Source organism: Haemaphysalis longicornis, unplaced genomic scaffold (assembly GCF_048455015.1).
Source record: "Haemaphysalis longicornis isolate Haplotype H1 unplaced genomic scaffold, Haemaphysalis longicornis Haplotype H1 scaffold_7, whole genome shotgun sequence".
Classification (NCBI taxonomy): Eukaryota; Metazoa; Arthropoda; class Arachnida; order Ixodida; family Ixodidae; genus Haemaphysalis; species Haemaphysalis longicornis.
This window is the reverse complement of record NW_027526422.1, coordinates 27,608,556-27,621,787: the sequence shown is the minus strand read 5'-3', so window position 1 is coordinate 27,621,787 and position 13,232 is coordinate 27,608,556. Positions and strand designations below refer to the sequence as shown.

General features: G+C 51.0%; 1 protein-coding gene across 1 annotated transcript in view; it reads right to left on the bottom strand.

Moving 5' to 3' along the window:
• Positions 1-13,232, bottom strand: part of Ack-like (activated Cdc42 kinase-like) — a 53,314-nt gene that overhangs the window by 20,303 nt on the left and 19,779 nt on the right. Inside the window, exons 2-5 of the mRNA XM_077676422.1 lie at positions 11,479-11,837; positions 949-1,173; positions 544-885; positions 61-158 (exon numbers count right to left, since the gene is read on the bottom strand). Of these exons, the coding sequence (XP_077532548.1) occupies positions 61-158; positions 544-885; positions 949-1,173; positions 11,479-11,778 (965 nt within the window). The 5' untranslated portion in view covers positions 11,779-11,837. The remainder of the gene's footprint in view (positions 1-60; positions 159-543; positions 886-948; positions 1,174-11,478; positions 11,838-13,232) is intronic.

Genomic DNA, 13,232 nt, shown 5'->3' with positions numbered 1-13,232 from the left:
GACATCTGAATGCCATACGGCTACCTCTGGCATCAAGAGAGGGAAAGAGGCGCAGCTTACCATGCAATGGGAAGTTTGAGATTCACATTGAAGTTTGTCTGGTAGTAGTCTTTTCCAACACCTAGAGCTCGAGAGAGGCCAAAGTCACTGATCTTCACCTGAAGTGAAAAAAACAGGTGGTCTACTTACATTCTGGTGAACTTCATCGAATCATATTCAGTACGACCAAAGAGGAACAAAAAGCTAGCTGCTTGTTTTGCAGCTACAGCAACTAGAAACACTGTTTCAAGTGTTCTCCACAGAAAGCCTCTGCTCCCAGACCCTGCAAACGAGATGCCTTACTAGACCCCAAAAAAGCTCTCAAGAGTGCAATGCAATGCCAAGATCTGTGAGAGAAGGCCGAAGTTTGCAAGAAAGTGGCAAGTTTCCAGCTTTAAGCATCAACTAATTAATTTTTCCGCTTGACACGCAAACTCTAGAACACAGATTTCCATTCCGCATCATCAATATAGCAGGATTGTGCAGTATGGAGGGGAAAAGGACCTTGTTCTTGGCAAAGACAAGGATGTTGCGGGCGGCCAGGTCCCTGTGGATGAGGCGCTTGCTCTCGAGGTACTGCATGCCGTCGCAGACCTGCATGGCGAAGTCGCACAGCGCCATCACGGGGAAGCTGGGCCGCAGCGCACTCTCCTTGAGGCACTCGAGCAGCGAGCGCAGGGGCGCCAGCTCGGTGACCAGCATCAGCGACACCGTGTCCAGCACCACCCCGTACAGCCGCACAATGTGCTCGTGCTCGATGGTGTGCATGATGACGGCCTCCTTGAGGAACTCCATCGGGTTGTTCTGCATCTGGTCCTTGCTCAGGCACTTGATGGCCACCTGGATCTGGAAAGGGAAGGCCACCGCGATAAAGCGTGCGTCCAGCGTACTCCAACAATGGGGTCTCACCCGGTCGCCGTCCTCGTTGTTCCAGACGCCCTGCTGAACGACGCCAAACTCGCCGACGCCCAGCTCCTTGTTGATGACGATGCTGTCGGCCGGGATGATGTGCTTGCTGGGCACCCGCACCTGCGAGGCCGCCGCCCCACCCCCGCCGCCGCCCTTGTCCGAGCTCGTGTCCAGCAGCAGCACCGAGGACTGGTCCACATCCTCCTTGGCCTTGGGCAAGATCATCTGCGGCCACCAGGGGGCCCGGGGAGAGAGAGCCCGTCAGGTGCGTGCTTTCAAGGTACCTGGCACAGACTTCATTCTTCAAGCACCTCACTGGTGCTAGCGTTCCTTTTTTTTAACGACTATGGTCTTTTTGACAGTGAAGCTGCTTAGCAAACTTATTTTTCCGGTCCGCAGTTAAAAATACCAAGAAAATGCCGAGCGCATGAGAGCGCCACACATGAGCGTGTCTCTTGCGGCGACCGTCGGGAAGCTAAAAAAACCAAGGAAATTCCGAGCACTCAATGTGTGCGTACCACAACGCAAATTGGCTGCATTTGTAGACTTAAACCGTCAAGATGGTCGTGAAGGTTGCATACAGCTTCACTACCTCTAAGACTTGCGCATTAATGTGAGCTTCCTTCATTTTCTTTTAATGACATCAGTTTCTCAGCCACATGCCCAAAAAGACCAGTGAAAGAATACTTAGACACGATATACTATACATAGGCAAGAATGTTTCAAACTACTAAAGCAACTGGAATGGGTCATACATGTTTACTTTATGCAGTGCTAAGGGAACCTCAGGCATGTTTAAGGCAACGTGTTAGTACATAACGGCAGAAGCAATGCTCTTTTAATAAGAATACACGTTATTGATTTTTACGACACCAGCTGAAACAAAAACAAGCCGTAGCTGTATGGCTGCGGCTTTGTAGCTGTATGGCTGCATTGAGGTGGATGTCAAACCTCCTTTTGCAGAAACTTACTCCGCCTTGGGGATTTCCCCTAAATCTGGTTGATTAACACCTGTCTTTAACTTCGAGTTGTTGATCAATTCGTTCTCACGCTACAAACGACTAGCCTCCTGGTTAGCTGAGTTGGTAGAGCGACTGCCCCGGTTAAGCGGTGGTCCCGGGTTCGAATCCCGGACCAGGATGAATTTTTCTTCAACTGCGAAGTTTCTGAGGAAGCTGTATAGCTTTCCTCTGTAGCCATACGACTGCACTGAGGTGGATGTCGAAACTTACTCAACCTTGGGGATTTCCCTTAAATCTGGTCGATAAACAAAAACGATGTGTTAAAAAAAAATGGACGCAGTTTGCACACTCTTTCACTAGGTGGCATGCGAGCAGTTCAAGCATGGGAAAGTTGAATTGAGAAAATCCCCATTGCATGAACAATGGCAGGGGCCAGATGGGAAGGGAAAAGCTTGAGAGCGCGTCATGTTGCAGGGGTGGCAGACGGCTATCGTCTTTCAACGACATTTGCAGCAGAACAAGCAGATAAACGGTCAAACTATTTCAATGAGAAAACAAAGAAAAAAGAAAGCAGTGGTAAATGCTAGCGGAAATAACCACGATTTCATGCACAAGGCATTCCTCACAGCACAGGCTTCCTCTGGAACGAAACATCAGCAGTGCGCATAAATGTAAATGTAGCAACAAAGAAATAAGAATCAGCAACGTAATCCGCCAAACATTACAGCTGCACGTTGAACAAATCGCCTTTTGCTGCAGAATAGTCGCAAACAAAGTGAAAATGATGAAATAATGGTTCTAACCACGTTTTTAACCTTAAAGCTGAATATTTTCACAGTGAATGTACCCTGTTACAGACACTGAAATCAAATTCCTTCCCATGCATTTTGATCCCTTGTAATGCCTACTTCAACCCCATGAACCTATCTTAGTGAGGCGTGGCAATGTTTTGAATGAACCAAAGATGTCTTGTCTCCATCGTCACCAAAACATTGCGTTGAAAAATGTATGGTGGGTGTTGAAATTACCGACACAGCACACAAAGGCGTTGTGTAACTTCCGAAAGCCTTATAGGCTTTCCAACAATAGCGTGTGCCGCCCCGACCTCGCACAAGACGTAAAAGTACACATGTAAGAAAAATACGAGTCACAAGTGTGGCCAAACACATGCAAATTGCTGAAACGTTACAGGCAGATGACACGTTAAATACGTCACGCTCTCCGCACCGGGGCGTATCATCGGCATCAATTCGCGAGTTTCTCCCCCCTCTCTTCCTTCCCCATCTGCTTGTCCGCAACATCTCCCCCGTTCCCGGAGAAAACGCGGCGCAACGCATGGCGGCGCAATCCAGCCGAGCGCGGCGGCGGCGGCGGCAGCGGCGCAGCCGTATTCGCCGATCCGTGTAATGAGCACGCGTGCGCGCGCTACCGAAACCAGCGACAGAACACGCCGCCGCCTCCGATTACTTCCCCCGCCGCTATTTCCCGCCTTTATCTGCTCGCTAGGCCTAAATTGCGTTTTTTTTTTTCTCCGCTTGCACGGATGCCGCACGTATGTATCCTCTTCATATCTCCGGCACGGCTTGCGTGCACATCTGCGAAGCGCGCTCGGCGGCACCCGAGACACGGGGGACGACGACGTTAATGGAAGGACGCCACGAACGCGCCTCTCCTATCTGCCAGAACCCCCTCGGGCAGCCTCCTCGCATGCAGCAAAAACAACGTAGCCGACGCAATTAGGACACGCACACCTATGTGCGAAGAGAGACATACAAAACTTTCCCGTCTTGGTATCTCTGTATACCATAGCACCCGAGCAGGCCTTGGTGCTAGAAACGCATTCGTCATGCAAGGACACGGTACGAGGTGCGTGCAACGTCGAAACAACGGAGTTTAGGTCATGAAACACGATTCGAACATGCATCGATGAACTCGCGCAATCGTGAGGTTACCTGCTCATTGTCCCCTGTGACGAATACCTTTTTTTTCTAAAACTTAGTTGCGCTGTAATGCATGCCACCCCTTTGATGCACTTATTCTGAAACCCCGCCTGCGGTTCGGCGTCATCACCGCTTTCACGCGCACGGAGCAAGAATACCCGCTTTTCGTCAGTTTTTTTTTGTGTGTGTGTGTGTGTGTGTGTGTGTGTGTGTGTGTGTGTGTGTGTGTGTGTGTGTGTGTGTGTGTGTGTGTGTGTGTGTGTGTGTGTGTGTGTGTGTGTGTGTGTGCACTACCGGTAACGTCAAGCGTCGTCCTCGCATCTCCGTCGAGACCGACAATAACACGCTTACGCGTGTCTATTATGTAACGTTCATACTAATTTTAAAACTAAATAGATTGGAAAACGTCGTATACCTCGATCAAATTAGAAGGAACAAGTTGACTATAGGGCGGGGCACGTTGGGCGGAGAAATGACAATCGGCGGACCACAGGGTAATGGGGTGGCCATCGAGGGACAAGACTAGACACTGAAGACCGACAACACTAAATGAAGGGATGAAATCGGAAAATCATAGGCAAATAACGGAGTCGAAGGCATCGCACGACGGGAACGGCCGGGGTGTCGTGGGATGCACTTGTCCTGCAATGGACGCAAACAGGCTGCTGCTGATGATGATGATGATGAACTAATTATGCCCCTTGTCGCGAGACATACCCTAGTCTAACATATGCAGAAGTGCATATGTAGGAGACCCGGGACGCCTCTTGAGCTCGGCGCAAAGTCTTCCTTGTCGTCGGGAAGGCCGCTTTCGAGGAGGAGGCCGAGAAAAGGGGTTTGGGGAGTGAGTGAGGCTCTGTGGCGGCTTCAAGACAGACGAACTGGATGTGTGTCCGCGAGGGGTAGGCGGGCCGGACGGGTGGGCTGGGTCGGTATGGGGACCAGCCTCGCAGCCGTCATCAGCAACTACGAGCGTTTAGAAAAGCGCCCCGAATTCATGGATACCACCTTTAAAATTTCACAAGTGGGATATCCATGGAAGATCCCCCAGAGGATTCTTAGCCTTTCGCAAAGCTTCCCACTCGCGCCTCTACGCTACGCCCCGCCCATCTATAGAATCACCGGGAGCGTCGGGACATCTTCTGAAACGAGTGGCACCCAGAAGCCTCTAGAGTTCGACGCACATCCTTGCCGCGGTAGCGGGAGAACGGCGCCAAGCCTCAGACGCGCAGCCAGCTTTCACTACAAGTTGTGGCTGCGGGGGCGCTAGACCATCCCAGATGTCCAGAAACGACGCCAAGTCAAAGGCCGAGTCTCAATCCACTAGCCCGTCCATAGATTACAGCTCGGTGAGCGCAGCGCGCGCTGTTCCAGCGTCTCACACTGTTCTGTTGTTCTGGGCCACGTGGCTCAGTCCACCTCACTTCCCATCAAACTGCCCTCCGAATCTTCAACACGACTGTGCGCGTACCCAAAGAACGCACAAGCAGCTTTTCCTTACGACGCCTTCTGATCGATCGACACGGCGACCGTGGCAAAACACTTCACTCAGTCAAAATAAGCGCCACGCGCGCGTCGGGAAACTAACTGACGCCCCCGCCTCGTGGGTGCGAGAAAACCCGTTGAACCGATAAAGACGACCGAACAACCCCGCACCATTCTCGCGCGCGTCCCGTGACCCCGTTTAACGATCTCAACGCAAGCGCCCGCGCCAGCTCCGTATGTTATTCCCCCATAAACGCCCGCGTGTGAATAAGTAAGGGTTCGTGGCCGTCCTACGGCAGCTCCTCTATAAATAGGCCCCTAGAGAACCATTCCGCACGGGCCGCTAACGCCGAGCACCACGCTGCGACAACACGAGCGGCGGAACAGCGCGCAGCCGGAAGAACGCGTCCGAATTGACGAATGTGTACATGAATTATGCGAGGGGGCCGTGGCGTGGCATGTGGCCTAAGTAATAAGCTCGCGCTTGGCGCGCGCCCCAACTATCAACGCGCCCTAGCGTTGATTGGACATTACGACAGCAGACGCTAACAACTGCCGCGGCTGTTCGGCAGAACCGCTACAACCTTCGAGCCCGTCACGGCCTCAACTCCGTCGGGGAGACATAGTCGAGGATTCGAGTCGGAACAGCTGGTGCAAAATGAGCGAGCGGGTGTAGTCGAGCAAACGAAGAGGACAAACACGTGCACGATCGCGACAGAAGCAGCGACAGCCTTCATTAAAATATTTTGGCCAAGGAAGAAAGCAAAAGGAGGAGGACATGCAGCGGGAATGCGGCCCTGAGACAGGGCGCGACGCCCATGCGCACAGCTATCTCTCAGATGACGGGGGATCGTCTCCTCGTGGTATTATTGCGACACGCCCCTCGGCGGGGAACTGAAAAATAATAACCGAGGGAACGCCTAACACAAAGCGCGGACCTTCTTTTCGCCGACGGCCACGGCGACGGCAGAGAGATGCACGCGCACACGGGCGACGACGTGCCCCTGGCGTCTAAATGCGCGCGAAGCAGCCTCGCTCCAAATTCGGCGGATCGCCGCGAGCTGCACGCGCGCGTACTGTTTTGTCGCGGGCTTGATGAGAAGCGAGACCAGCCAGAACGGCCTGTAAAGGCCGGAGAAGGCCTGAGTGCTGCCTTCTCCCCCCGAACGACACGCCAGTCGGTCACGATCTCCGATAGCTGCTGTTACGACAGCGACAACCTTTTCTTTCCTCCATGACAGCGACGAAGGGAAGAGCGCATTCTGACTACTAGCGTTCATAGTACCGTACATCACTCTGCGACGTTCTTTTTATCAAGCCGGTGTTCGACCAGTAAGCGGCAGATAAAGGTCGGGGAACGGAAGAGCTTCCTCGGCAAGAAAGCTGGGCTACAGTTCGATGGTAAGGACGGATCATGGATGAATACCCTGAAGCGACGGATGAATACACTAACGGGCTTTCGGGTATTCATCCGTCCTTCTTATCAAACTCTAACCCTGCTCTATTTTCTAGAGGACTCTTCCATTCGCGTGCCCTAAAGCATGAAGAAAGAAACTTTCCTTCGTGCATGCCCTATAGAGACACTGTTGATGACGAGGACGACGACAACGTTTATGATGATGATCATGAACAAAACTGGAGATGTACGGTAGAGGGGGGGGGGGGGGGTATCTTTATCGATCGACTTTTAGAACTGCTGTGAGCGGATGCGTTGTTGCTGACCTCCCAAATTATCAAAATAAAACGCACACAAGCTGCCGGGTGGCCACGCGATGAAGAAACGCTCTCAAATCGCCGCGCTTTCATGGTCCGTAGACTTCTGATCATGGCGCGATCGTCCTTTCTTTTTTGCTTTGATGGAGGTGTGAGTCACGTTATGTGATAAAAAATGGGAAGAAAAGGAGGGCGGGGGGGTGGGGGGGAGTCCTCATGCGCTTGCGACCTTGTCCTGTAGGACGAGAGAGCGGAGAGGTTGCAAATAAATGTCTGCGTTAGACTACGAGGCCTAAGGGGGCGTTGGAACAGGATCTGGTACATGTATATCGTAGAGGAAAGCGTTCCTCCATGACCTATATTGTTATCTTTGGGGGAGCTGATGGCCCTTTTATGACACATGAAGTAACCACGCCGGCACGTGCCCGCTATCGGTTGCGCATGCGCAATCGACCCCTGCATGCACCGTAAACGTAAACGCGATAACGGCACTAGTTTCTACTCGGACTTCCTGCACGTTTCCGCGGAACGATAGGCATGTGAGCGAACATAACTTAGTGGACTTACTGAACAAACGGCAAGACGGTGCCTTATACATGAACAGTTGATTGATTGTAGGGTTTAACGGGATGAGGCGCACCGTTTTCAGACGATGAGGCGCGCCGTAGTGGAGGGCTCCGGATTAATTTTGACCACCTAATCTCGCACACGCGGGCGTTTTTGCTTTTCGCCTCCATCAGAAAAGTGGCAGCCGCGGCCGGGAATCGAGCCCGCGACCTTGTGCTCAGCAGCGCAATGCCTTAGCCACTGAGCCACCGCGGCGGGTCTAACATGAACAGTGTTCAGCATAAACACAACAGCAGGAAACGGCTGAAGGTGTGATACGCCAGAAGTAGCGTTATAGGGAAGCACATAGATGTTACTGTAGAGTGATGCACAGAGGGAAGAGAAAAAAAAAATGCGGCATCACTTGCGCTTTGTGCGTCTACCCGGGAACTCACATTTGCAATAATACCGGAAAACAAAACGCATCTAGTAAAGCGCAAACCTCAATACCGTAAATTTATTTGCCCATTTTTAGAATAGTGGCGTACGTTTCGCTATTCACACTTTTCAGCAACGTGGCGCCGCCGCGCGCCTTTTTTCCGAAGCTGTTTGTAGATGATCGGCGTACCGCGGGCGAAGGCAGCCGGAGCGTTCGGAAACGCGGGGATTGAGAACGCAAAACCAAAAAGCAATCGACTGTGCTGTGTACCGCAGTAATCGCTGTGTAATCGCTCAGTGCCGGGAAAAGCCAGCGGTCATACCTTTCCTAGAGATAAAAAAGCCCGAAAGGTTTGGATAATTATGCTCCGCATTGGAAAAGGTGTCAGCAACACAATGGGGTTTGCAGTAGTCACTTCACGAGAGCTGACTTCTTCTGGAGCAATATTCTTAAGTTTAGTTCGCTCTCTCGTTATTGATGATGTGTTTTTCGTGCACGTTGAGTGTGTCGTTTATTAATAGATGGTCTGCACCCACTGAAACCGCGCTTGAAGAAAGGCGCCGTGCTGCCACATAACATTCCTATGCGCACGCAGGAGAAGAAAGTGAAGCCAAGAACCAACAGGAGAACGTCATTGTTCTTTTATTAACGTGCTTGTTTCTTTTAATAAATGCTGCATTCAAGTTGCATTTTGTGCTTTGTTGGGTTGTTTGTGCTTCGTTCTCTTTTTAGCATTATGTGTGATTACTGTTTTGAACTTGCTGCTTTTTTTCTTTCTCAAACCCCCCAGCGGAATGGGCGATGTAGGTATTTGCAATAAATAAATAAACTTGTTACTGCGCCATCGTTGTTTCCGACAGCGCGCTGAAAGCACAGCACAGCTGATGTAACAGGCCCTGCCGTAGAGGCGTCAGCGTTTGATATTTAGTTTGGGTATTTTTATTATTACCTGTAACCTGTATAAACGCCGTTGGATCTTTCCTTGTAAAGACAGCTCACAAAATTTAATTTACTCGCATTATTCGCACTTAACCCGACACAATTGCGCAAGTGGCAATAACAAAACGCTGTGCTCGGTTGCGTCTAACGAGCTCTGCTTGGCGCCAAATCGATATTCGTGAAGTGTGCTTGAACAATTTTACGAGCATGGATGGAAGTGTAGCATCCTTTATAGAACCTATAGTTCCAACAAACGTTCACGCAGTGCGGTTGGCTGGTGACGCAATTCGGTTGCAGGCACAATCCCTCGACGCTCAGCATGTCATCTGTGGCCTCCCTGATGCCGCAAAATACTATGTGACTGGCGTTATAAACTGATTCGCCTTCGACAAAGCACCTCCATGTCTCATCGGCAAGGAAAAAGATGGTCTGAAGAGACACTAATTGGCCCGGATCGGCTTTTCTCTCCAGACGCGCGCGCTTACGCGACGTCTGATCATCGTCCCGTCCTCCATTTTGGATACGCCGTCGCGCCACCTATATTCGCTGGGAAGTGCGAATAGGAGTGAAATGCAATCATCGTACGTTCGTAAACGCGACCAGAAGACGAGTCATTCTGAACAAAAACTGAAGTTTGTGCGCCGTGTGTTGAGTTTCCTTCCATCTTTCAGGGAACAGGTCTTAAACGGATCGCGAACACGAAAACAAACAGGAACGAACAAATTGGGCGATTTTGAATCAATCAAATGCATGGCTCAGAATAGTTAGCTTATTCCGAAGGCACCGCACCACGCACGCCTTCATTCGACGTCCACGAAGCGCGATCTCACACTTTGCAAGTGCTAGTTCGTGCTTTTTGTGAATACGGACATGCGTGTACAGTTCGTCCTCCCCCTCCAAACATTTTAAATCTGCTCACTCTACATTTATCCGGGTGTTCGTATCCAAGACACAACGAAGCGGACTAGCTGGCGACACCACTCCCTGACTAGAAGGGAAAAAAAAAAAAAAAATGGCCGCGCATCTGTTCAGTTCGTTGCAAATGTATCAAGTCGATAGTCGTCTGGTGGACCTGCCTCGCAAATCAATTCAAGTTTACCGCGTTCTTCTGCACTTTTAGGTCCTTCTGCATGCTAAGTCCATGAAATGCGCGGTCCACGCGCCATCTACTGGCATCTTTCACTACTGTTGAACAACTTGGAATGCCACCGGAGCTATAGTGGCGCGGGCGACGGCGTCATTTTTTTTTTTTTTTTACACTGGGTGTACTATTTCACGCGCTACAGCAAAAATCGCACATCCTTGTATTTTTCTAATAACTGTACGCTGCAAATATCACTTATGTATTCATATTGTGCCTCAGGTCTCCGTAACGTTTTGTTTTTGTTCAACAATGCTGACAAGTATGAACACTGCCACCAGATCTCGATGCTTAGGAATAGTTGTGGATTTGTTTCACTTTGGCCGAGCGGCTGAATCGCGGGACAGACTGACAGACCGACTGAGACACGGACACCAAAATTTCTGCGTAAAGTAGCCCAAGAAAGACTATCGTCTTAAAACAAAAGCTTGATTACTCCTTAAAGACTGCCGCAAAGCGCGACACCCGAGTCCAACAAACCCGTCGGCAAACGCGACTAAACGCTCGCCACCGCAGTCGGAGGAATGCGATTTGTGGGAAACCGAATCAGCAGCCACATGTGTAGCCGCGACGAGCTCTGGCCGCGTGCCAAGCGCGTGACTGCGAAGCACGTGCGCCGCCGCTCCAGTTGGGAAATGTGCGCCCATGGACAGGCAGCAAAGCCGCGCGCGCTTCAAGGTCGCGTGCCTGGCGTGGCGCACAGGAACTAAAACAAATGTGGTCTCGCGTCAGCTGAAGCCGTACTGAGAGGTGCTATTCCGTCCCCAGATAAGCACAAGCCATGCACTCCCGCGGGTACGATGCACAGCGTTGATTAAACGTGTTTATATGCCGCGCTCCGCCCCTAAACCGACCTAAAAGGTACAAAACCGCCCTTATTTTCGAATAGAATGCGTACAATTGAGCCAAGAGAACGTTTTTCAGTTAAAAAAACGCGTTTTTTTTTTTAACAAAAATTCTGGCACTCCTTGGGCTCGCGCACAGGCCTAAGTTAGCGCGCAATCACCCGCGATTCCATCATTTTAGGGTATAGGACGAACAGCGGGGTTCTCATAGCAGCTGTTTCGAAGAATAAAATCAGCGTTCAAAGTGAAACAGTATGTGGGGGGCTTGCATCCACAGGGGAAGTGAAATCTTGCTTCCGTAAGCGCGGATACGCTTGCCGACGTACTGCTTGCCAAGCGGCGCGCATATGCGGACACAGCTGAAACTACCGTCGAGGCACAGGCCTCCACCCTGGCAAGACTTTTCGCATTTCTCCGCGAAACGAGAGTTCAAATATACCTGTGATGTAGTTTTTTTATGCCATAAGGCACACTGTCGCAATTAAAAAAAAAATGAGCACGCCCAGCAGCAGCCACTCACCTGTTTGATCTTTCGCAGGTATGTCTGCGGGAAGTACTTGTGGAAGTACTTGCGCAGGCGCCTCTGCTCGGGCCGGCTCATGCCGAGGTGCGAGAGGTCGTCCTCCTCGACGTACTTGAGCTGGCCCACCGAGGAGACCTTCAGGTCGTTGCGCAGCGCGTCGTAGTACGACGACAGCTCGGCCTCGAGCAGGAACTCGTACAGGCTGGGGCCCGGACCCGCCGCGCCGCCGGCCCCGCCCGCGCCCGAGGAGGACGACGAGCCGAGGCTGAAGGTGGAGGCCGCCGATGGGAACGGCATGGCTCTGCCGTCGCCACACGGCTGCTGCTACCCGCACCGGCCGTCCAGGGTCTCCCCTCCTGCAAGCAGTCCAAGAGACGCGCCGGTGACGCTGATCAGCTCCCGCCCTTTCATTCCTCGCGAAAAAACTACGGAAAAGGTCGCTGTCCGTGCGCGGAGACGAGCGTGTGCCAATGCACGCGCAAAAATGAACCGACACTGCCGGGTGATGATTAATCAGCGAAGACACGATAGCACTGCGCTTTGTTGCAATGGATACCCCGTCAATTCATGTACGGTGTTCAATAGGAGGTCACTGGGAGAAAAACGCTGTTACGGGCCCAGGGCGTCAATTAATTGTCGCCCGCAGAGAACTGATAACGCTGAAGTGATCGTGACGGAATTCCAAACGCGGCGCAGGGCTTTGACCTTGCAATGCGTAACGCAGCGACGACCGTCGCCGGATAAGTTGCATTTACCGAGTCCGGTATAGAGCAATATGAACAAACGTCCTTCGCCTTAAACAACAACAACAACAATAAAAAAAAAAAACGACTGGTCATAAACCGGATTATGTATGTCTTGCTTCTGGTAGAGCTATCTTGATGGAAGCACCGTTTCGGTCTTGGGACAGATTGATTACACCAGACGATACTTTGAAGGACTCTGATCATACGAAGACAGCCTTGTGTTTACGGTGAAAGAAGCTGGGGTTCTAGCGGGTCATAAGGACACAGGTTGAGAGCGAAAGTAGTGCCGCCATTACCATTTATCCGTTTCCCTAAACGCCTGCTGTGCAGGGAAACCCATAATGTAGTGAAATCAATCGTCACACTTCTCCTTACAGCCCTGTCGAACTCGTAAGTACACAGGCATAAATCGATGTCCTTTTTAGTGTCCAAGCACCCTTCACAACCGCATATTGAAGCTATACAGTTCCATTCTCTGAGCAGTCACTGATACGTTCAAAAAACATAATCCGCAATCTGTATATACAGCGAAAGAGGATACCCTCTTTCGCTCTGACGATAAAATGACAAGAAAAATTTCGGTAGTTTTGTCGTATTTTCGCGTGTCGTACTGGCGTGTCAGGATTCTGATGTTTGTCGCGTGTCGTAACCCTGTCCTCATTTTGATGCTCCGTCGTGCCGAATTCCTGTCTTGTCGTGATCCTGATGTTCCATCAGTAGTTGCACATGGTTTGAATGTTATTGCCCACTGCGAAGAGTAGCGTAAATGGCAGTTCTGTTGTGACTGCAGGAATGTTGGTCGTTGAGAAAATTGACTGTCGTTACGACAGAAACGTGTGTCGTAACAACTGATAATTTTGTCGCCACAACAGGACTTCTGTTGTCACAACAAAGTTTTTTTTGTCCTACGACAGGAATTCCTGTTAGGTTTTTGCTATATTCCTCTTGTGATTTTAGACTTGGGAGGAGTAAAAAAAAATATACTTGAGTGACGGGAAGTACCGC